Here is a 26,340-nt window from a genome sequence, read left to right on the forward strand (position 1 = left end):
TGATAATCCATCTTGGAAAGATTATTTTTTATTGAAACATCTAGTTCTGCCATAAAAATCTCAGAAATACTAGTTTTTTGTTTTTTTTTTTTGCATGAAAGAAAAGTCACATGAGCAACTGATTCCTGGAAAATAGTTTTTGTAGCTCAAGTAGACATTCCCAGAAGCTAGGGGCTGGGAAGAAAGCACAAATGAGGACTCAGTACCCTCAGAGAAATTTTCTCTGATGATTAGATTATATACAGGTTAGATCTAGCTTGGTATAACACATGGAACTGCCAAGGTGTATCATAAAATTTATAAAAGGAAGATGCAGTATTTGTTAAGTGTTAAGAATCCCCTGAGTTTTTAACAGAAAAGCCCTTAGAAAATTATTCAAGCACCAAGGAAAAAAATCTTGTTCTGAAAGATGAACTTTTGAGGTTTAGCACGCATCTCTTTGTAGGATAGGACCTTCAAGATTTTAAAAACCATACTTTTGATTCTCAGTATCAAAAGTTCTATGAAGAATGAGAAAAGTATTAATATAGCAATCAAGTCAGATTTCTGTCATCTTTTTCCTTAATTACAAGTTGGAATCTAACATTGTGCTATGGAAGTGTACTAGAACTATGATTCTAGTGACATCAGGAAAATGCAGTGCATTAGGCCTGAACTAAGTATTGGACTGCTCAGGGTAAACTCTCTAAAGGCTCATATTCAGTGAAGAATTAGGGCAATCCTTTGGTTCTGAGAAGTGGAGGAGGGTCTCGTACAATACTACTCTAGGTATTGTTAACATAGCTGGAAAAAGTGCTGGAAGTAAGGATAGCACAGTAATTACCAGATTTCTGGTTTGTTTTCAGCTGGTTGTGGGTGTTGTATTCCACATGTCAAGTTTAAAAAAAAGCCCCAAACTACTCAGGAGGTACCTAGATAGCAAAATTGTAGAAATTTAGTTAAAAAGGTAGAGTAAGAAATTAGGCTGTATGTCACCGTTAGAATGAGTGATTGGAATGGTTTACCTGCATTAGGATTTCTTCAGCAAGATGATTTACATACAGAAATTAAAACTTGTAATTCAGTTATAATACTACTTTAATTATAAAATTAATCTTTTAGTGGTAGTAGACTGAAAATAACAACTTTGGATTTGTTGCTGTCTTTTAGATTTCAGGAATATAAAACTGTAGAAACTTTGGTAACACTGCTCACTGATCAGCCTGAAGAGGTCCTTATAAATGTCATTGGAGCCCTGGGAGAATGTTGCCAAGAGCAAGAAAATAGAGGCACTATCCGCAGATGTGGTGGAATCGCACCTATGGTGAAGTTACTGAGTGCAACTAATCGTGCCCTGCTTGTGAATGTCAACAAAGCAGTGGGAGGTTGTGCAATGGAACCTGATAATATGGCGTAAGTTATTAATATTTATAGCATTTAAAATATTGAAAAACAGTTCCATTATTCTGATGCAAATATTGTCAATTCTAATCTGATTTAAAATATTTTTTACTTCTTGCTTTTTACAGAACTCTGTGGGTTAGTTACATCCTACTGTAAATTTGCTATAGATAAAAACATTACTAAGGAAATATATAGAATGTAAAGCTTTTGCATTTTGAGAAAAATCAAATAAACTTTTAGTAAACTGATTTTTGATAAAGTTGAAATTCAAAGTTACAAAACAGCATTTTAAAGTGTTGAATGATAGGTCCATATTTTTCCCTCTGTTTTTACTTCTGTTCTCAAGTCATTAAAAATAGACTGAATTAGAGAAAGTTATTCTAAAAGGAAATTTGCACATTTACTGTCATGAAAATAAACTTAATATTTTTGTAGTAGAGTATTACTTGTATGGTATGTCTCTTCTGTCCCTCTCCATCATTCCTTTTGTGAACTCAGACAGTTTTGGACCCTTTTGTCCCCTCTTATTCCTTTGCAAAATCAAAGAAAAAGACAGTCTTTGTCATGTAGATTTGTACAAATTACAAAGATCATTGAATTTTATGATAAAGTGTTTCAGTTAAATGTTGCGGTCGGCATTTGCTGCACTTACTGTTCTCTTACAAGGATATTTACCTCAAGATTGTCAGCATATTTCCCTCCTTATACATAAGGGAGATCAGAAAGAGAGTTTTATTAAGCTCCTCCTGTTCTGATTTGCATAATTCACTTGATATTCATATAGCAGTGCAGGGAATTCTTTTCCTGAATAAGGCTTTTGTTTTCATGCTTTGGCTGTCACCCAGTGGCAAAAGGCTGGATGGTACACAACTGTAAACATGGGTTGTATGAGCAGTTAGCCATGTAGCATAAAAGTATAAATAAATGAAATCATTTTAATGACATTTCTCACTAAAAATCAGCCTTTAGCCTGTTATATTAACCTAAGAGAATTAGCATTGCAAATACTGAGAAACTTAAATGCCAATAAATATAAATTGATGTTTATAAAACCTCACATATACTCCAGTACTCAGAACTGTCACTTGTAGTATCCAGTATGAACAGCTTCATACTGGAATGTGTTCAGAATAAGCATAAAAAAAAATGTAAGTTGCTACTAAAATTATGATAGAACAAAGTCTGTCTTGTCTTTAAGAAGAGAAAGTACAGGTTTAGAACAAAACTTATATTTACAGAGTTTGTAAAGCATGAACAAAGGAATCAAATGTTGAATTTAGTTAATATGAAACATTCTCTGTTGAAGTTCTTAACTTAAGCAGTGTTTCTAAAAGTATTTAAAAACTAGCAAGTAAGCAAGATCTTAAGTAAGTGTGAATATACTTTTTGCTACTACAAAATAAGTTACACAAAAGTTGTTATTAGTTTGACTGTGCCATGTACCTGATGTGTTGTGCTAGCTATGCTTGTAGTGCTAGAAGAGATAATGCTGCTACATTTTTCCCAAAGCATGATTCATCTAAGTGGTAATAAATTTGATACTCATTCAACAAAATATTTAAAAATAATGCTTAGTTAAAACATTGACAGCAGTGTAACTGCTCATCTTTAAATTATTTGCTTGATTGATTGCTCTTCCTCTCACAGGGCACTTACAAGCAACTTCCCCCACACCACTGACCCCCACCTTTCTCTCAAAAAAAAAAAACAAAAACAAACAAACAAAAACAAACAAACAAACAAAAAAACAAAGTATGCCCATTCCTCTCTCTTATCCTCCTCTCAGACCAGTACAGCAGAAGTTGAAATTGTATCTCCTCATCCAAAGTGCTCTCACCAAAGATGAAATACACATACACATAGAGTCTGTAGTATAACTCTTTCCTGTTTACAAAACTGGGGCCTAAAACAATAAATAGCCTTGTTAGAAGCTACTGTGGAAGTCAGTCTCTTTCTGTAAATATTTTCTGAAGTTCTTAACTAAGAAGACCCATCTTAACAAGGGTATGGAAATGTGCCAAGATTATCTTCTAGAAAGAAGCGAAGCAAAGCCACTTGTAGCCTGTAAGTAAATACAGGTGATGAGAATTTTCTGCTGGAGCAGGTTGATGCTTAGGTGTTTATGGTCTTTCAGATTCGTGTAGCTGGATCTCTATTACATTTCTTACTTCATTTTCAATTATTTCTCAGAATAGTTTGACTGGTTCTAGGTAATCAGTTCTTCTCTACTGCCTTTTTCCTAACATATTTGGCTGGCAGGTCTTGAGGCTTGGGATTTTTTTGTCATGTGGTATAGACAGGCTCTGTTTACAGTGTAACTTTTTTTAGTTTTTCATTATAGAAACTTTGAAAATTATGATGATTTTCTTAGATGCTGCTATCATTGACTTTCATATGTAGAAAAATTTAGGCCCTCATAAGAATTGAGAATTTTCAGATACATTCTTATATTTCATTAGCTGCAAGTGTGTTTAACAAAGTGTGGCTTAGAGACTAAATATTCAGTTTAGCAGTCTTCTACTTTGAATGTGCTTATCCTTGCAGCAGTAGGTACATGAAGACCATACAGACCAAGAATGCAGCTCACATAATTCCTGTAAATGATCTGGATATATAATGAAGAGGTTGTGATTAATATAAGAAATAAAGCATCATTATGGACTAGAAGAACTTGAGAATGATCTATGAAGCAGTGCAGTTAAATTCTGAGGGAAATACTGCGTGATTAAGTTATGTTCCATGGAAGAAGCTTGCACTGGCAAAGAGAGACTGATAGATAGACATAGGTGAATCTACATCTTCTATATGTCTTTTATATATTTTATTTCTGCATGTTTCCCAGTTGACACTGTGACTCTTGCAACTATTGAATAGAAGGTACACTAGTGTTAGTTTTCTGGACCAGTTCTTTACTTCAGGGCAACTTGAAGCAATTATGTGGTTCTTACTGGCTCTATTGAGCTATTTAAAATAAAAAACAGCAGCCAGCTTCTCTCACAGCCAAAAATAAGTTGACTTATCTAAAAAACTCTACATAATTATGCGACTGAACTTCCTTACTCTTATGTAGGCAGCATGAAGCTGTTCTCCATACTTGGTTTGCTGTACCAAGTACTGTATATTTATCTTTTTGAGGAACTTTTTATAGGTTATTAACATTCTTTAACTAAAAACAAAGGGCTAGTGCTTATTCTTTAACTGACACTAGATTTTCATTTGCCCTTTTCATTTGAACATCCACAGACTGCATTGCTGGCATTCAAAACCAAGGGCTTAGAATCTTATAAACTAAAATGTACAATTATTTTAGCCAAGCAGCTGGAGTTTGAGTCATTGGTATATAATACTATTTATCAAAGCAGTCAGCAGCAGCTAGTGAAAGTTTTAAGAAAAATGCTAAATTGTGGTTTCAAAAAAGATGAGATTACATTCTGACAGAATTAGACCCTGTAATCTTACCAGTGAGCACAATACATAGTCAGTATAACTTTGTTTATTTACATTTGTATTTGTGGTCTAAATTGGCAGGCAATTAAACTGAAGTTCTCAAAGTTCTGGTAAGTAACATTTTAGCAGAGAAAGATGATAGATATGACAAACAGATGTCTAGGCTGAATGTACACGTGTGTATTTAAGCAATTCATGATGACATTTCTACTGGAAACGTTCAATATTAAGTTGTAACTTGAAAGAAAAGTACTATTTCAGATTAACAGCTTTGCTAATTTCAGATATATTTACTAAAGCAAAATAAATTTCTAGAATTATAAGCCACTCATAATATTCAATGATACCATGATAATGAGATTCTTAAATAACGTGAAAAGTCTTCATTAGGCAACTTTTCTGGTGAACAGAGAATAAAAGTAGTTAAAAAATTATCTTAAGTTGACCAGTCTGCCCTGGTCAAATAACAAATACCAATTCACTAACCTAAAAATAGCAGTAATCTCTTAATGGGTTTAATTGCATTAAAATTATTTACCCATAAGACCTATTCTATGTACACCCTACACAGAATACGTGTGGTGTACATAGAACATATGTATGTATGTTCTGTGTTGGAAGAGGAATATGATTTGGTCCTATGCCTTGCAGCTGCCTTTTGGTAGGAGTGATGATTCCAGCTGAAAAGAGCCCTTCACCTATGCTCTGATTATGTCTGGCCAGCACAGGAGCACATGACAGGAGTGCTTCTTCAGACAGTTCTGCCATTGCAACTTCTTTTGGTTATTTCGAGGAGCAGGATAATATACACCTAATTCAAAATTATATCTGTGGTCAAACAGGATCCATCTGTGGCAGAGAGCTTTGAATTAGAAGAGGTGGCCCAGTTGTATTGTGAGATGCCTTGGCTATACTAAGGAATAGAGGCACAACAGTTCAGAACCTGGGCTCTTTCTTTTAAACTCCACATATTCATGTATTTACAGTGAAAGAACAAGTGTCTTATTATAAAGTTTACATTTCTACTTTGAATGAGTTTCCTTCCTGTTAAGATTTTGACTATTAATAGTGTCCTGTACATTAAATACATTACATATATACAAACAATAGCAGGTCAACGATTCAATAAAGCAGTTAAATATTTGAGTACTGAAGTATTAAATATTAAGACTTTTATGTCAACTAAATATTGTATTATTTCACCTTTTATGAGATTCCATTCAGCTTTCAAAGAAAATGTTTTGCATTTTTATTAAAAATCCTGTCTTTTAACAGTCCCCTGAGTGGTTTCTTGCTCCAGATTTTAGTGTATATCAACAAATTATTATAAAGTAAATTATTTAAGTGACTGAAGCCACAGAGTGAATAATGTGCTAACTATGGATGAGTACAGAATTAAATGCCAACCAAAGTAAATGTTATATTTGCTTGTATTTATTGTGGTAAGAAGCTTTATTACTTCATTCTGCTAATAATATTATAATACATTGTGGAAAGAAAATTAGATACAAAAACTATATACAAAAGCAAATCATAATGTTGTTTAGCATTATGCCATCAAAGCTGAAGTTTTCAAGATTACTGGCATATTTTCCTTTTTCTTTCTTTATTTGTAAAGAAAACTCAATGTGTATTTTTTGTCAGCTTCAAAAAGGAATTTTTACATAGGAAGGAAGTTAATGTCTAAGCAGTTTTATAGAGGAAACATTTTTCAGGACCATTTATTTTAGTGTTCCCTTTGCTGTGAAGGCAAATGCACTCATTCAGCACACATTTTCTTCATCTGCTGGATTGTGTAGTGAAACCATAAGAAGATTAAAAAATGGAACTCTTTAGCAGTGCTGTCTAGATTGGCAAATGTATGTTTTCAGCAAGATGAAAATAATGTTTGTTCTTGCATGGTGATTACACAATGATAATTCTTCCAGACTGAGAACTTAAGAGCATCATTCTTGTATGTAAAGGTCTTTTTATTTGTGTTAATCTAGTGTAACTGCAAGTAACCAGTGATGAACAGTGTGATTTGGAGATTTTATTGTTTTGTTTCTACTGTTTTCTAGTTTAATTTTATGTATATTGAATGATCATAGAACTATACTTTCACATATTCTGAGCTGGGTTCTGTTGATCTAAGACAACTGGTCTTTCCAGTCTTTAAGCAAAAGGCAAAACTCTTCTTCAGCAAATTAACGATAAAAGGAGGCTAATTTATCCTGAGGTACTGAAGACCAGAAAACTGAAAAGAAAATGAAAGTAAACTTCCAATTGAAAAGGAAGCTTTAAAAAAAATAAAAAAGAAAGATAAATCAGCCTAGAGGTTGTTTTTTTAAGTGTGGTGGAAAAATCTGAGCTCAGTGTTTGGCTTCTATCTCTTGATTTTTATATACTTGTTGGAGCTGGGTCATTTATATTTAGCCCCTCTTGGGAGGAAGTACCTCATGTTGGTAAATGATCAGTACTTTGCTTGACTAGAGGAAAGATTCATAGGTTCTTTTTAATTAATTCCAATATAGGAAATTAATTCCTTGTACTTTATGAAATTACAGGAGAGTAATTTAAAAATTGCTTAAAACTGTTTGGGGTTTGGAGGGACTTAAAAGTTTGTTTTGAAGCTTTTACTTAAGTCATCATTACTATGTGGACATATATGTGTGATTGTGTAGTTTGTGCTCCTACTGTTTTTTTTTTGTTGCGTTAAGACTTTTGAATTTGTCCTTTGAATGATGATTTTCTTGCAATTGATTTGGAGCTGAGTGTGTAAAATAAGCTATAGTGAAACTGACAGATCTTTAAAAACTTAGAGTTTTTTTAGCTTAACCATAGCTTTGTTCAAAAAGTATTATTTTGAAAAACATGGTTTAAACAGTTTGCATAAAAATGTTATGAATAAAGTCCTTGCTTATTTTAGATAGACTTCGTGTCCTTATTTATTTTTTCTGCTACAAACGATGATAGAATTACATACAAAGTTCATTTTATAGTTAGTTTTAAAATTTCCTGGCAAAGCATATATAGTGAAACAAATGAGCTGCTTTATCTGCTATTTTTAAGCTCTCTTAAAAATGTGTTTTGAATTCTCTTGCATTTACAATTAAAGATAAAAACACATTATATGCAGTGGAATTTTTACTTTTGAGGTTAGACAATGAAGGAAGGTGTGCTTGCTTTTCTTCAACTTTGGTTCATCTGCTTTGAGTTTAACAGTTTTTTGGAAAAAGGCATGCTAGTAAAGGCTATTAAGCTTTGTCTGACCTTCCTTTCCATTTAGGGTATTCACTGGAACCTAATGTGAAATTATGATCCCCAAGCCTGATCAATATGTAAACATAACACAGATGGTGTAGAGATGATTCTGATGATAATTCATTTCTCTAGCTAGTCATGAAGATACTTTGATTATAGTATGTTTAAGTAGTTATAATATAGTGTGCTTAGTGTTGGCCTTGTTAGGAAGGAGCATATGGGAAACAAGTTACACGTTATTCATGTCCAACAAAGGATGCTCTGTGGTGTGACCATTTTAATTTCTAATGCTTGATTAGAAACATAGTATTTTAAAATATGTCATAGAGCAAGGTAAATACATTAAGCATAGACTGAATAAAAAGTTAAGTACATAGTTTTGGGCATAAATATTTGTTTTGGAAAGTATTTGTTACTATATGAAAGAAGCCAGTATGCTCAAATTCAGATTTCATTTTGCATGCAGATCGTTAAAAAGTCACATGCTTCTTTTCGCCTTTATGAGTTCTGGTTATAATGTAGCTTACTTTATCTTCTGTAAGCACTATGAATGACAGTGCTGGAAAAAAATAAACAACATTAATGAGATTTAGTTGGAAAACATTCTGTCTTTACATCATTTATTGGCACCCATCTGTTATAGTGGGCACTGTTTGTTGAGTATGTTGATGGTGATTAGCTGACAATAAAACACAAGCACTTGCATAAAGCAAAACAATGTCAGAATCATGCCAGTGTTTCTTAGAGCAATGTTCCAAACAAACTGATGTAATTTGAGATTCAACATTGTATATTCCGTAATTAATGTTCCCTTTTTTTGGTCTGTTTCTGCAATAGGGTAATTGACAGTTTAGATGGAGTTCGGTTGCTATGGTCATTGTTGAAAAATCCTAACCCAGATGTCCAAGCAAGTGCAGCTTGGGCTCTTTGTCCTTGTGTTGAAAATGCTAAGGTAAGAAAGTATTTAAACTAACAGTTTTGTTATATATATACTCATATATAATTTCTTTATTTGGATAATTTTCAGCAATACTTTGCTGTTTGCTACTTACACTCTCTTTATTTTATTCTATTCTGTTAACTGCTTGAAAAACATACGTATTTAATTTTCAAAAGTGGATAGTCCTCCATCTAGCACCCATTCTCTAATCTCTTTTGCATTTACAGTGTTTTGTCTACTGACAAATATATTTTAATAACTTCTCAAGACCCAAGCTTGTTCCCAAATAAAGCATGATGAAAGTCTGACAGTGATGAAAACAGGCTACTCAAAGGCTGTGATTTGCATGGGTAGTTCTAGTTGTTCTCCACTGTGAGGTAGTTCGGTTGTGTTGTTCTCAAGAGACCATCATTTGGTTTCAGAGCATATTTTAGACTCAGTGCCAATGTAATCTTCAGTTTTTCTGCTCAGACTGCCAACAAAAAGTGCCAGTTGTGAATAGTGGTGGTTGTACAGGTCAGTTGTGTACAGAAGACTGAGCTATTCATTTATTTCATGTCAGTTTCCAAATAGAGATAAAATAGTGAGGATAAGCTGCAAATCAACTCTCTGAATTCTCAGCACTGACATATGGTAAAATAAATGGGCAAGGTTTTCTTTCCCATTAGAAGTTTCCTAGAGTACTAACTTTATATCTTAATCCTTTTACAGTACTAGCTTCTATTTCTGATTTACCTCTATATTTAATGCAACATTTGCATCCTTTCTCTACTATATCAAGAATATATATCCTTCTACATAGAATTGGAGATCCCAACTATGTAAAGAATAGTAATTCTTTCAAAATGCTAGATATCTGTAGCATCCTTTGCAGGCAGTTTCCTCTTTGGAATTGAGCACTGTGTGGCTCTTACTAATTTATGTAGATGATTCGATGATACAGATATACAGATATAGAGGTCTATGGATATAGAGATATATGGATATATAGTGAGAAAACTTGGTGTTGTTTTTTATAACTCAGGCATTTTTTATTTCTTCCCAGTGATTTCTACAATGGCAGCTTGCTTGTCATTTTTCACACACGCTGGTTATTCTCAATTATCTTTTCACCCTGTTTTTCTAAATGTGCACTGCAGTGCAGTAATGCTTTTTGGTCCCAAATAGTGCAGTCTAAACCTGTCTCCTCTGTGAAGATATGAATATACCTGCCTCTCTCTTGAACAATATTTCTAAAACTGAATGTTAAAATACTACTTGATCTCAGTACTGAGGTAATACTTCCTATGTGTAAGAGTCTGTGACTTGAAGTGCCAGAGTAGAACTGCAAATTGCTAGAACTTCCACTAAAAGCACTTTTTCAGAAACAAAGAGAATAAAGGACAACTAGTGAAATTATGCATTACATAGATTTTTTCTTCATTTTTCCCTGGGGTGTTTGATGAGTGCAAGCTATGTACACCCTTAGTGTAGCTATTCTCCTTTCATCTCTCTTGGCTGCCTGCCCTAATGCTAATCTGTGATCCCACAAAGAGTTCTTTGTGTGGCACTGAGGCCAAGTGGCTTACTGAAACAAACTACCAATAATACCCTTTCCGCTGACACTGAATAGAAAGAAATATGTATAAAGCAGCAACTGCAGCTACACTGAGGAAGTGCAGCAACCATTTCTATCTAAATAGAATTTGAGGGGTTTTTTGTTCAAAGTTAATATTATTCAACAAATTACACAATCTTCCAAGAAGCAGTGTGGTTTATGCAATGCTTGATTCAAAAACAGCAATAAGTACATGACTTTAAAGGGTTATGTGTGTTCTGGCCTTTCTAAGCCTGTACTTGGGACTGCAAACTGTGTTTCAAATAGCTGTGAGAATGGAGTCTGTTTTCTTTTTCTGTTTTTTGTGGAAGCTGTAGTGGTTCTCTTCTGTGTTGTGTAGGTTCACAGATGAAATTGAACTTGTTAGTAGTATCATAAACAAAATTTTATAACATTGTAATGCAACATCCATTCTTCTGCACAGATATTTTCATTTTACAACCAACTTAAAGGTTATTTTCTGTATATTAAAAATCTTAGAAGCTAATAGAAAATTTTGATGGGCCAGTTATTTTGTAGTATGTGATTATATTTCCCTTTCATGCTTAGTCTCACCAAAATCTTTTTAAGAGTACTTCTCATAGTATAGAATTTTATCAATATGATGTAGTTAAGTGATATTTTTTGTTACAAAGGAATTAAAGGAATTATCTTAATAGAAGTGGTTTCTTATTAATTATTTCCTTACTTCCAATAGGAAAAGTTACTACAGCAGGCACATTGCTAGTAACAAAGTGTAAGTGCACTGTCCAAGAAACACAAATTATTATGAAAAATGAATAAGAGAAACCTACTCAACTCTGTTGATGTTGGAACAGCAATATTTGGTTATGATGCTTCTTTGAAAAACATTACTTGTAATTATTCTCCCAACATACATCAACCCAAACATAAACATTTGGAGAAATTCTACAAAGATGTAATTTGGGCTATTATAAAAATCACCCAAATGCATTGTGCCAGTAAGAGGAACACTGCCAGTTTGAGTCTGTATGAAAATTCCTATTTCCTCACAGAGGAACTTTCTACTAGAATCTTTAAATAAATTAAAAGAAAAGACATGGGAAAAAAAACGTTCTAGAGGTTATTTTCTGTCCTCATATTTAGTAGTTTTGGGTGCAAACATAAAAATGCAAATGGTAATGTCAGGCATCATGTTTTTCTGTCCCGTGTACCTGCATATCAACTTTCAACTTTCAGTTTTAGCCTTTTGATAGCTACAACTGGGAGGCTTTCTCAAGAACTTCATTAAGCCATCTGTGTATAGATTTATCCTGGTTTCAGCTAGGGTAGAGTTAATTATTTTTCAGTAGCTGTTACAGTGCTGTGTTTTGTCTGTCAAACTAGTAAAGAGTCAGAGACTGGGGGTTTGAAAGACAAGAGAGAAAGTTACTCTGTTTCCTTGAAATTTACTTGTAGAAGGACATCTAACCCTTTTCTGATACATTGTGGATTCAGTTCTACAGTATCATGGGTGTGATGAAAGATAATGAGACATCTAAAGTTGTCTGCATATTTCTTTCATAAAGGGAAAGAGAATGCCCATGCTGACACAAAGAAATCCAACAAACCCAAACCAAATAAAAACTAAACCAGGTTTAAGAGGGAAGGGTCACAAAATGGGTATGTAGTCTTCAGTCCTGCAACAGTATTATATGATGAGGAAGTGAGTTTTGCAGCTGACCAGCCTGGAGTTAACCTATGGGTAGAAAACACGTTGCTTATGACCTGTTCTTACATAGATTTTGCATGTTATGGAAAGTTTAACATAACCATATGTATAAAACCACAGAGAGCATTTCTTTTCCAAGAATAACAAAGAAATATAGTTGAAGTTGGAAATCTTCTAATATTTAAAAAGTAGTAAAACTATTGCTGTTTTAAATACATTAAGATGCTTTGATTGCACATTTTACTATTTTAAAACTATAGCATATAAAGATAATTGTGCTCTGTACTGCACACTGTTTTTCTTTTGTTTTACATTTAAAAAATTTAGTTAAGTACTACCAATGCATTTTTTTGTTTATGTACCATTATTGGGTTAAACCTAAAATGTTAAAATTCCCTTCTTGTGTATGTACAGCATTTTCCAGTTTCTTTTTTTGCCTTGCTGTGCTTCTCAACAACTTTACACAGAAACCTTGGTTCAAACTTAGGGCTTTAACTGCTCTCTTTCCATTTTTCTATTTCTTTTCTCTAGACATTATAATTTTTTGCATCTGTCATACATACTTCTCTATATTTGCTCTCATTTTATGCAGTTTTTATTCCCTAGTATCTGGATTTAGATCTTCCAAATTTTTAAGCTTTTTTATTAACTAAGCATCAAAAGTGTACCATAAGATAGAAAAAAAGGATTTTTTTGCTTGCTTCTGAAGCCTTTCAGAAAACCAGGGTCCTCAGAGATTTAGGAAGCCCAGGAATCCAGACTTGACTTGGTGAATCCATAAGTGACTGCTGTGCTTGCAGGGTACATACAGAACCGTCTCATCCAATGACTCTTGACACAAGCTGCCTGGTTTAGTGAACTCTCAGGAGTTATTAGGGCCTCCTACAGCCATGCTGGAGATCCTAAATGAACTAACATAGATTTCCCTGAGGTCTTTAATGTCCACAAATATAGGAGTCCAGTTTCTGTAAAACCCATAACATGGAAGCCAGGAAGCAAAGGGTGTAGCCTGTATCTCCCTCACATAGGAGCCTTGGGCCTTAAGTTCCATGCAAAGCAGCTGCCTGAGAGCTTGGAGACCACGAGAAGCCAAAAAACTTAGGAGCTCCTAGAGACCTGGATTTCCAGCTGTTTGGCAGCTCATCAGGCAAGAAGTGAAGGGTTCTGTGAAAACTAGAAGCCAAGGAGCCTGGCAGGCTACTCACCAGCCATCTGGCTGACAAGAGAAAAGATGAAGAGACATGTTGGTTATTTAGCCTGCCTTTCTGCCTGGTTTCTGTCAAAACTTTTCAAGAAGTCATCGTATTCTTATGGAAGGTTTTGGTTCCATTCCATTAGCATTTTCTGATGGAGTACTGTTCCACTGGAAAATATTTGACCAGCTTTTTTTGTAGCTTGGTTGATTAACAGCTACACATGCTAGTCAACAGCTTGTTGTGAAGCTTCTTTATTTTTACATCTGATTCACTAATTGGATTTTAAAAATCTGTAAAAGGTTTAAACCCCATCCTCTTCTTTTTTTTCCCCTCCCTTAGTTTTTGGTTTTTTGTCCATGTCATTTTTTTCCTGTCTTTACCCTCTCACTTGCCGTTGGGACTTCTATAGGTCTTAAAACAAGAAAAAGCATGGACATCATTGTATTTCATTTGTTACGTAATATATGCCAGAAGATTTCAAGCAATCATTTTATCTAATGATGAAACTTTTGATTGAATTAAAACATATTTTGTACTTCATGCTGCTTGTTCAGATTCTCAGTGGTCTGTAAACTTTCATCTTTTCCAACATGTAATGGTGAGTGTTACAACATGATACGATTGCCTTCTTATATCCTACTCTATTTCTGGAACTATATGAGACATGCAAAGACAAAAAATAACTGTTTTAGCAGCTTCTTAGTTTGTGTTGTCACTGCATTGATTGTTTAACTAGACAGTCCTCAGAACATTCTAATATTGCTGTCTGCACTTCTACAATATTAACTTACATATTAGTGATGACTATCTCATTAATGATTATAAGAAGTTTGCTTAGACATGTTTTAATTCAATTCAAAACAATTGAAATAATGTTCTTCTAGTTACTCAGTGTTACTTGTTTCTCATACATCTATTACTTAAATGCTCCTCAGAATAATCTAAAATAATTGAGACAACTGTATCATCAAAGGACTTTGATATTCGTTACTTCACTGCTTATATGGAGGGAAATAAACGGATTTTGGCAATCACCCAAGGACTGAATTTCAGGTATAGTCTGCCAGACTGAAAAATAAGGAAAACAACAGATAGAAGGACTACTAAAAGTTGCATTAGTGACTAGGTAGACTTCTTCCCCCTGACATTTTTGGAGAACCTTCATTGTATGCCTTCTTGGGCTGTATGCTTGGATAGTTGACTTCACTTTAGTTTCTTGAAACTGTCAAGAGCAATACAGTTGCCAAGTGTGCAACGATCAAATCCCTGAAGAGAGGAAATTCTGAGGAGGAATTCTGTTCTTACAGAGTAGCTCTTATAGAGTAGCATTGGAACCATGTCAAAGCAACTCTGCTTTCTTGCTTTGGTCTTAGTTGCTTCTTTGAGATAAAGAGAACTGGAAAATCCATCTTCATTGTCTGCTGTTATTTTCCCAACACATTGCATTTTCTCACAAAAGAAAACTTGTAAGATGTAGGGAAGTAGTTTCATCTTACAAATGCTTCTTCATCTGTTCTGCAACAGTGGAAGCCTCCATAACTGTATAGACAGGAATAAAATTAACCTTAAAATATAAAGTAATTTGTTCAATATTACCATTGAGTTATTTAATAAGAAGAATGAATGGAAACTTCCTTATATGAATTTTGTTTTCCATTTTCACTAAGCAGCTGTAATATATAAACTTCTTTGCATTTCTTTATTTTTAACTTTAAATTGGTTTGTACGCTAGAATGGGAAGTTATTCAGTTGGGAATAGCAAATGCAAAGCTGCCTTCATTAAAGAAAAGGTAGTTTAAAGATGACTCTTGATAACTGAAGTTGGTTTGCCCAGCCATACCACTGCTTTTTTGGGCAAAAACGATTCAATTTGACAAATTAGCTTTGACTTCTTAAGCTTTTTAAGATGTCCTGAGAGTGAAATATTACTTGTCTTTAGTGGAGAAATTTTATCTTTCAAGTGGAGTATATTTTAAAGATAAATACAATGTGATTTTGGAGAAATGTGTTTAGCTTTAAATCTTTCAAATAAAGAAAACATTTTTCACTTTGGAAGAAATAAGAAAGGAATTATATTACAAAAGAATCCAGTAGTTCTACGAGACCTGCATGTTTCAAGACTGATGAACTTTATTTATTTAATGAAAAAAAAAAACCACAAAAAATTTAGTATATCATGATGAGAAAACTCAAAAATCCCAAATGTTCTCCTTGTATAAATACCACAAAGGTCAAGTCCTGCAAGTCCCATAGTAGTTTCTGCTCTTAATTAAAAAAACTCTGCAAAGCTGATATCTCTCATAGTATTTTCACTCTTGGCTGAAGCCAGTATAGAAACAAGTGAAAAGGGAAAGTTAACTGAGTCTTGTTAAAAGTCATGCAGGCCAGCAAGATGCAAGTATGTAATAAAGAGTAGGTGGATGAGGCTTTTATTAACACAGCAGGTAACTTTTCTGGCCTCAGCATCCATGCCAGATAGGTACATTTTTACTACTTGAATTTGCAAACTCCACCACTTGAATCCAATTTTAAAATAGTATCTCTCATACTTTCTGAGGAAAAGAACTTCCACTACTTAGAAGATATGGTCACGTGAAGTCATGAAAGATTCTGTTATCTTTTCCTTTCTTCTTTAGCCACTTGGAACATAATTGAACAATCCATGTTTTTTCATGGACTTGTTGTAACCTCAGGTTAAATGTTGCATTAAAAAGTATGATTATGATGAAGATATAAAATGAATATATCTCCTGCTAATACAATAAAGCCTTCTTCAACCTTTCAGGGTTTTTTTTTACATTTTTATGACTTCTTTAGATGTCTTTGCATTTGGCTTCTTATTTGTTCAGCTCAGAAGATATTATTGTTAAAACAGATGCATTCAACCTATTGTTACCACAGGCATGCAGATATATACAATAAAATTGTCTATTTTATTGCTTGTTAGTGATTTTATCAATGGGTTTTTTTCAATAAAGACAGTTTCTAGGCTTTATACTTAACTTTTTTTCCCCTGCCTTATTCTACCTGAATAGCCTTGTCAAGACAACCAAGAAATAAGATTTTGTCACAATAGGTAAGGGAGTGGGACACATGGATAGAACGTAGTATAGATAAATATGAAAGCTTAACACACACCAATAGCTGGGAATTACAAACCCTTAGGGTTGTTGGACAAAGTAAGTTGTAAATTAATTTAGAAGGTGGAATTTAAAGATTGCATTTTTTTCTAATTGAAACAAAAAGTAAAGAAGCATTTCCAAAGACACGTCATATATTATTTTTTCTTATGTTAATTTAAAAAAGTATAAATGAAAATGCTTGAGAGTATTTTAAAACTAAAATAACAGAACTTACTTTACTCTATGAGCAGTATCTGATAATTAATACAAAGACCATAGATTCAGAAGAATTCATTTGTGGCCTCTGCACTCACAGGCACAACTTTATATAAATTCTTTTCAAAATATTGAGGTATGGCAATTGAATATAATAAAAACACATACTTCAGTTTAAAAAAAGAAACCTAGAAATATATTGTACAGAGCAAGTGCATGGTTTTGCTTAAATAATACAAAAAACATTTTGTTTGTTATTTAAATTTCTCTGAAGGAAAAAAAGAAATCTTGTACATAACTTAATGGATTTTAAAGCTCTCATTTTGGTCCTCCTTTCTGCTCATTGTTCTCCAAATTTCTTGCTGTTCTGCTTTTCTCTTTGTCTTGCACAGACCACCAGACTACACCCACAGTCACATTTGGGAAACTTCCCTGACATGTGGTTTCTGCAGTTTCCCTCTGCTTTTCATCACTGGTAGAAAGTTCTGTCCTTGTGTTTACTTGGTTTCACAGATGATTATTGAAACTCTTTTCTTTTTCTTACTGCTGAATTGTTTATGTGTTATTCCGTGACTTTAGTGGGATGTACTCCATTACACAACGTGAAAAGTATAAGCTCATCAGAAGAGAAATTCAACGAATAGGGTTTATAATCACCTGGAAAGAAAATATGTACAGGTGGAAAAATATAAAATGTTGGTACTGGTCCATTAAGATGAGATAAAGGCTATTTTATCTCTATATGGAATATCTTTCAAAAGCAGGAATAATAATATATAGATAACTGAACCATGCAGAAACACAGAATCATGTTCAGGGCCCTTTCAAATCTTACACTTTGTACTGTAGCATTTACCTGTTGAACAGAAGCCTTTCTCAAATGTTGAGGCAATATTTTTACACAAGGTAATGCTGTAGTGACCTTCAAAGATTGGAAGTAAATATAAAATATTTCATTTTCTTTTCTTCTCCCATGTCTGGTAATTTAGCTTCTAGCTCTTTAATACATGTAGGTAAGAAATCTGTACGTAGAAAGCTTTCTTAGTAACCCATATACATTTGGTCATCTGGGATCGAATTTTAAAATTTCAAGACAAACATGAAAACTGATATGGAGAAACAATGTTTTAATTCAGGTGATTGACTGTAGATATATTACATTGTGGTATGCTTACAGTAGCAATTATAGAGGAACATTTATGCTTGTGTATCCATGGGAAACTCTCTGTAAGCCCACCTGCCTCTACATGCAGCTCACATGGTAACAGAGTGGCAGAGCATTGCCCTTCCTTCTCTTTCTCAGCTGCTTTTCTGAGCCACAAACCTGTACAGTCCTTCTTCTGCATTTACATTCTATTTAGATTTCTATAAGGACCTCTGTTACGTGTTCATTTGGGGGATTTTTAGGACTTCTGCGTGAAGTTTGCTCTTGGATAGTGCCCTTTTTCCACATGCTGTGTTTTTTTTACCCTTACACAGTTTGGCTTTAACCTCTCCCTTCCACTTTCAACATTTGTTCTGCCTGTGGCAAAAAATGTCTCATTCCCAATGTGCCTACTCACTACTTTTGCTTTCTGTGAGAATGAAACATCACAGCTAAGAGTTCTGTTTGACATTTAGACCCAGAACTAAAAAAAGATGAAACTGCAACATCTTATGAAATCTTCATTTACCAAGTCCATGATTTGATGGATTTGCTCAGCAAAGCTTACATAATACAGTTGGACCCTACTCTGTTCATAAATTAGCCCCCAAAAAGAAATAAATATAATCAAAACCATGCTTGGTCTTCAAGGTCACTCTCTAGCCCTAGGAAAGTTCATACAATCCATGTTTGCACTTACATGAAGTCCAGAGGTTTCAGGAGAGTGTCTAGTAGTTTTTATTCAAAATTCTCCTATTGACCTGCTGAAAGAAACAAATAAAAGTAATTCCACTTGCAGATCTTTCTTTCCGTCCCTGCACATTTAACACCACTGAGGAGCACAAGCTGAAATTCATCCTATGAAGTTACTGCCAACCATTTGATTGCTTGACTCTTTTTTCAATATAATAACAGTTTGACACCAGACTGTCCGATGCCACCTTTAGATGTGTCACCATAACATCACTTCAAGAAGTCTGTGCTCAGGAAATTTCTAAATGAGAGAAAATGCTTTCTTATTGAATAACCCGTAATGAATTTTCTTTTTTCTTTGTATTTGCCTAAATGTACAAATTTTTTGAGACCCACTGCAGTCCTGCTCCAAGGACTTCCAGCTTCTCAGCTGTACTTTGTTTAAAATCAACTTTGATTCTGAACGTGCCACCTACTAATTCCATCTTCAGTTCTTCTCCTAGAAGAGAGATCCTGTTGTGCCCTTCCTACTCTACTCCGGGTTCTGTACATCTATATCACACTGCTCCTTCTTTTTCTTTTATTACCTTGAGTGTCGTAGTTGGTTAGTCATTCCTTCTACAGAACAGTTCCCTACCACTGATTATTCTTGTCATTCTCTAAACCTTTTTTAATGTTATGGTAAGTTCTTGAAGATGGTAAAAATGGACCAGATCTGCCCACTGTATTCAAGATCAAGGCACACTGTTTTCTACTTCATTTTTATGAGCAAACTTAGACATTTTTCCAGGGTAGTTTTTGCACCCTTTAGTCACATTTTACATTGATTTTTCATGCTCTGAGGTGCATTGTGGTTCTCCCACAATTGCTGACTTGTGTAACTTTTCCTCTTAAATATTTCTGAATACTCATTGGCATTGGTACAAGAAAATAATATTGTCATTCCTTTGTCCTAGCTGTCAGACTAAATGTGGGAAACAGGACACACTTTGAGAGCCTAAAGTGTCTGTTGCTGTGTTAGATGCCCTACGGTGTGCAAGGCACCCATCTGGCCACTCTGATACTATTGATAAGTGAGACTTGCACCCTTCTAAAGTGACAGCTTGAGACTTTTATACCCTGAGGTATGAAAAACGATAAATTATAGATACCTTTATTTAGGCATTGAATTTCTGCCTGTATGGTGGTATGTAAAACAGTCTCTCATACATCAATCAAAATAGTTCCAAGTTCCAAATTAGCCATATTTCTTGGTGAAGGCAACACAGCAATAGCTGCAGTTTTGAATAACTATGTCATGTCAATCTCTTTTTTAAACATTTGCGTATAAATACTGATATATTTAAAAACTACATTTCTTTTGATTCTCATTTAGAATTCTGGGGAAATGGTTCGATCATTTGTTGGCGGCTTGGAACTCATAGTCAATTTGCTAAAATCAAAGGATAAAGAAGTTTTAACAAGTGTATGCGCAGCCATTGCAAATATAGCTAAAGATCAAGAAAACTTAGCTGTTATGACAGATCATGGAGTTGTCCCTCTGTTGTCCAAGCTAGCAAACACAGTAAGTAACATTTAAACATGTCTTACAAAGCATTGGAATTTCTTACATCAGACTGCATTATGCTCAACTAAAAGATTATGACAAGAGCAGTAGATTTTGCAGCAGTTACAAGAAAGAGATGTAGAATCATTCCTCTATGGGACATATATTGGACATCAAAGCAGTCTGTGAGTGCTACTGAAATCGATTTGGAAGATGAGCTTCATTTTAATAGTTACTGTTGCAGAATATTGCTTTTGAGAGGTGCAGCTGCCATATGAAAAAAGCACAAAGGGCTGAGAAAACAATAAATCTGAACACGCAGAAAAATCTCACTGATGAGGCCATATTTTACATTTTAATGCTATCTTATCTAATTTCCATTCAGTCTAAAAGTACCTTTGAAACAATATAAAAATTCACAGCACTTGCTATAAAAAGAATATTAAGGGACTTTAATAGCTCTATGCCTTACAGCTTTCTCCAGTTTTAATTGTACTGCAATTAAATTGGGATGCCTTAAAGATGTGTGGGAATGCAGTTCTGCTTTCTGATGAATTTTTTGTTGTGTGTGTTGACTTTAATTTGTTATGTTTCTACATTCTTCAGAACGATAACAAGTTAAGACGTCACTTAGCAGAGGCCATTGCCCACTGTTGCATGTGGGGCAGCAATAGAGTTGCCTTTGGAGAGGCCAAGGCTGTGGCTCCTTTAGCACGTTACTTGAAGGCAAAGGATCCATTAGTTCATAGAGCTACAGCTCTGGCTTTATATCAACTTTCAGAGGATCCCAACAACTGTGTCATCATGCATGAAAATGGAGTGGTGAAGGTGAGGTGAAAGTTTTTTCTTCTTTGGGGTTCAAACTATTGAAGAGGTTTGGTATGGTCAAGAAAAGTGATCTTCAATTTGATATAGTTCTTGGATACTGCTGCGTACCTCAGATTTTCTAAACTTTATCCTAAAAATGTTTGGTTAATTGGTGAATCAGGAAACAGAATTTTGGTGCCAAAATATTTCAGCTAGGTGGGTTTTGGAATAGAAGTATTCCACATGACATTCACCTTTAGAGTACTTGACTCTGACCTAGGCTGATAGTGACACGACATCAGCGTTTTGTCATTTTCAAGTGACATTTGCTAAAGGAGTTGGGTTATCTTAATGTATGATACTTAATATGGCAGTATGTCACCTAGACATTGAGTGTAACTGTATTTGAGGACAAATAAAGATAGAATAATACAAAGGCTTAGTTCACCTGGAGCTGTTTTGGTGAATTCTGCCTTTACTTATAAAATTCTTATTTTAGGAGTTAAGCATGATCACATTCTGCAAAGATCTTATCCTAGAACAAAATTTTCTTTCAAAAAGACTTTTTTTTAGCAAAGTTTTGTCTCACTGGTTGAAGGCAGAGGGGTTATTCCTTTGGCACAAGGGAGATGAGCATTATGGCTTTAGAGATGGAGATAGTAAGAGTTTTCAATTTTCAGCAATTCCCTGAAAGATTCACTGTGTGCAGACCTTTAATTTTACTTAATGTTCAGGTAAATGTATTTACAGTAAGAAATTATTTATAATGCAGTGTTATTATTAATGTTGGTTTTATGCCTGCATTTATGATAGTGTACTTCATTGTGAGCAGTTTCAGTTCTGGCACAGTTAATGGTCCTGAATTATCATGTGTTTATCTGTAGTTGACTTTAAAGGACCCGCTGGTCAAATATACTTAATTATTCAGTTTGAGGGCCAGTACTTGAACTTAATCAAATCTATGGTACTCTTCCAGTACCGGAGAGTAATACCTACCTACCACAGTCAAATTATATTGGCTATACAGCCAGTAGCACAGAGGAATATGCTGTACTACATTTTAATCTTGCTTCTGATTTTAATCTTGCTTCTCTTTCCGTTCAGCTGGCATAATCCATTTTCTGACCTCCTGTCATCTGTTTTCTTTCATTTTATTATGCAGATTTCAGATTTTGTAAGTTGTAGCATATTGATTCTGATAATGCACTTTTAGAATAATTCCACATCACTCTAAGCTCACCTTTATTTTTCAGTCCTAGTTAAAGTGTTTGGACTAGTAAAAACCATTAATTGGTACTTCCAGATAAATGGGGTTGTAGAGAAAAATATAAAAAGTGTTTAATGTTTTTTATTATTCACAATATTCTGGATTTTCCAGATATACTAGTCCAAGTGCTTTTGTTCTGTGTTGTCAGAGCTGAGCTGGTTGTGAAGCAGATCAACATATGCACCATGACAGCTCAGGGCACAGATGGCTAAACCACCAACACTTAAGAGCTCAACTCCCTTGCTGGCACTGTTGGAATTGCCATAAAGAACCAATAACTGGAGTTTCAGAAAGGCTAGAGTGGCATTCCCAGATGGCAAGGAGAGTGGGTGGAGGTTTAATTGTACAAATGCAGGAGTCAGTACCGGACTGAGTCTTGCCTGGCCTATTCAGTTGGTCTGTCCAGCACGGCGAGACAGTAGTTGCAGCACTCTGTCTGTGCCAGTGGATATCTTAGCTCAGTGCTTTGCAGTAATGACAGAATGCCTGCATGTTTTCATTCTTCTGGCCTCTCCAGTGAATAGTTGACTGAAAGCATACTTTGTATTTAAACAGAGATTGTTATGTACAGGTTATTCCAGGACTAATCATATTTTTTTTTAGGAAACTTGTTTGGATTTGTTTAATATTTTTTCATCTTTTACGAGATATCTGGTGTTTCAGTGATCATGCACAGTTGGATTAATGTCACAGTCTCTGTAGTTGTGACTAGGTTGCAATACATGCCTAATCCCAGGTGTTCTTCAGCACATGTTCATGTGCTGTGTTCACATACAAAGAATGTGTGATGCTTCAGGGAAACATTTAGCCTGTGTGAATGACACAGATGCTGAGTGCTTTAATAGTTGGTCAGAGATTTTCTCAAAGCATTAAATTTTCTGACCATTACCTATTCAATGTACGTATACATATTTTTGTCCAGGAAACCAGTAATAAAATAATAAACAGAAAATAATTTCAATCAGATTGTTGTATTTCACATTTTGCTACTGCTTCAAACATTATTTGCTAATCACAAAACAACAGTTGTGAGAGAACCAGTGTTGGAAATTTTCACCTATTTGTAACTGGACCCAAAATACATTCAATTTTCTCCAGTGAGTCTGTATGATAAAAATCTTGGGAAGTCACTGGTGTATGTCAGCTACCATATGAAATTCTGAAGAGACAAACGGGGATTTTGGAGGAAGTTTAGAAAGTTTATGAAGTTTTTCTTTTATGTTTAGTTCCATGATCAATGTTCTAATGATCGGGAATGGAACAATGGTTATGACCTGTGACAGATGAATAAATGCTTTCTTTCTACCAAACACCAGAACATATTTCCTCTTTCTCAAAAATTCATGGCTGTGCTGGAAAATGGATTTGCATTTTCAAAGATCCAGAAATGACATGTGAGACACTAGACAGCAGGAGAAATTGACATCAGAGAAAGGAAGAAGTATCAATTTTAAATCAAGATTGGAGATAACAATCCACAAACCAAGGGAGAAGAGAAATACAGAGAGGATTTGGCAGTTCACAACTGAGATAAGCAGGAATATCAGGAAACATTCTTTATGCTTGGAGTCTGGCACCAGAAGAGAAATAGGAAAATTCACAGGCAACTGAAAGCAGCACCAAGCCAGCACCACATTCTTCATGGAAACAGCAAAACATTTCCCTTAAAGCTTTTGCAGGGGAACAAAGATGTCCACCTATATTTGCCTGCTACTGAACCTTAGAGCAATCAAGCTCATTCATGAAAAGATGTCTAACTGTGAGTAAAGAATACAGTTTTCTTACAAGGGATGTCCTTGTAAGACAAATTGTAAAAACACTGGGGAGGAAATGGGAGATTGAGGAAGTGCAGTTACTTTAGTAGTGAAAAGATAAGTGTAACTATGTTTTAAAGGAAGAAGTAAAGTCATCAGAAGACGCTAAAAAGCATTTAAATCATTATCCTACAGACCATGTCAAGATAATACAACGCTGTTCTGTGCTACAGTCACTCTCTTTCTTGGTTATGTTGGCAAGCTGTAGATTTGGATTGTTTCTGAAGTGAGTTAATGAGGATAGTGGTGTGATAGGACAGGCACTCATGCAACTGCTCATAATATACCTTCTAAAAGGCTTCAGAATTAAAAAAAAAATTAAAAGTATACACAAGTGAAAAACATGTAGCTGATTATTCCTGGTCATTCTTCCTTCATCAGTGAAGAAAGATGAAAGAATCTCTTGTGGCAGTTAATTTCTGCTGTTGCAGAAGTTAATTGCTGACTTTGTTAGTGAGATAAAGGATTTGGTTTTGTGGATGACGATGATGATGATGACGATTATGATGATGGTGATTTCTCTGTAAAGAAGGCCTAGGAAGTTTGAATGGCCTCATCACCTACAGGGTTGAGGCCAGTCTTTTATTATGAGTCTAATGAGACTCTGAGCAGTCTCTGAGGAGATTATTAAAGTAATGAAAAAAATAAGAACAAGAGAAAATAAGCAGCCAAAGTCAGGCTGTGGAAGAACAAAATTAATCAAATTAGTAATTCATCTTAACTTTAAATGTTTACACTGTGCACATGCCAAACTGAAATAGTCATCCCAGTTCTTATAATAGTCAAAGAAGAGGAATAGTTTTTTTACTGTTTCATCTCTTTTAATTTGGAAATTTATGCAAAGATAAGGCACCTTGATTTCTACTGGCAATATTTTCTGGTCTCCTTTGGCTGTAATGACAGTGCAGGTTCAAAGGTCAGATCAGCACATCTATGCTGTAGGTATCCATGTTTAATGGGGTGAATCCCATCCAAGGCAGTGGAGAACTTTTAAAAATGAGCGTACAGTCCTTTTCATTATTAGATAGGAATGACAGAATTCTGAATATTAGTTCAATAAGAAAGACCTATTAAAAATACTAATTTTTCTTTTCCTAGAAGAATACAAATGAGTCGAATTTATATGCTATGATGGTGATGAAACCTAATCTGCCCAGCCGTAATTGAAGCACACTTTGAGTATGATCTAATAATGCCAGATGTTTTAAATTAGTGGATCTAACTAACTTGAATCCAAGGATTTTGAAAGAGATCTTTGGAGTATTAAGGATGGATTCCTTTCGTCTAACTTTGGCCACTTCTAGGTATGGAGTTTAAAGTAGTCTAAACTAAGACACCTTCTGTAGGCAATGGAAAGAGAGACACCTGCAGACTTATCCTAGCTGAAAATAGATGCCCAAGATATCTGCAAGGAATAGACTCATGAAAGTGCCTAATTTTCTCCACTGAATGTAGAAAGGACCTAGGTGACTAACTCAGACTAAACAGCTAGCTTTCAGACAGCTGAATTTAAATTAATATCCTCCTGGATGTTGATTTTCAACAGGCTTGTGGTACAGGGGAAGTTGCAGGGCTGGAAGAGGAGTAATATACCAGTATTTAAAAAGCCTGAATAAGATTATAGTCTGGTTAACTGGACACTATTCTCATGTTACATAGTTGTAGGTCCATACGTTATAATGCTGGAAGGATCATTTTAATGACCAAGTCTGACTAGCCTTGCTCATGCAGAGCAGAGACATTGCTTCATTTTTTTCTGTTTGGAATAGAGTATATCTTTTAGAAAAACACTGACTCTTTACTTAAAAAATTCCAGCAATGGAAAATCCACCAGAGACATCATAACTTGTTCCAGTAGTTAAATACCTTCCCCATAAAAACATTTGCACCTTATTTGTAGCCTACAGTTTGTCTAGTTTTATCTTATGCAATTATATGTATGATACTTTTGCTTGGTAAACTGACAAGCCCTACATATATTCTGTTCTCATATACATTTTTATTGAAAAAAATTTAATTGTGTGTCTGATTGTCATATTTTTAATTAGCTAGGCAAGTGTAATCGCTGATGGAATTTCTATATTTTTAATTCTTTAATTATATTTGTGTGTCAGTTCTGAATTTTTTTATTTTTGAAATTCCCTTTTGGACTGAATTGCAACATACTTCAAAACAAAATTCAGTATTCCAGTAGTATCTGCATGAATACCTAAATCAGGTAAAATAACTTCCATGTTTCTGTGTAAGCTCTGT

The 26,340-nt window shown here is 34.5% G+C and overlaps 1 protein-coding gene across 1 annotated transcript in view; it reads left to right on the forward strand.

Moving 5' to 3' along the window:
- ODAD2 (outer dynein arm docking complex subunit 2) overlaps positions 1 to 26,340 on the forward strand; it is a gene marked incomplete at its 3' end in the record, with an annotated part of 61,764 nt that overhangs the window by 18,907 nt on the left and 16,517 nt on the right. Inside the window, exons 8-11 of the mRNA XM_083876214.1 lie at positions 1,150 to 1,392; positions 8,911 to 9,025; positions 20,029 to 20,217; positions 20,806 to 21,027. Coding sequence (XP_083732340.1) covers positions 1,150 to 1,392; positions 8,911 to 9,025; positions 20,029 to 20,217; positions 20,806 to 21,027 — 769 coding nt within the window. The remainder of the gene's footprint in view (positions 1 to 1,149; positions 1,393 to 8,910; positions 9,026 to 20,028; positions 20,218 to 20,805; positions 21,028 to 26,340) is intronic.

This window comes from Zosterops lateralis (assembly GCF_965231275.1).
Source record: "Zosterops lateralis genome assembly, chromosome: 1".
Taxonomy (NCBI): Eukaryota; Metazoa; Chordata; class Aves; order Passeriformes; family Zosteropidae; genus Zosterops; species Zosterops lateralis.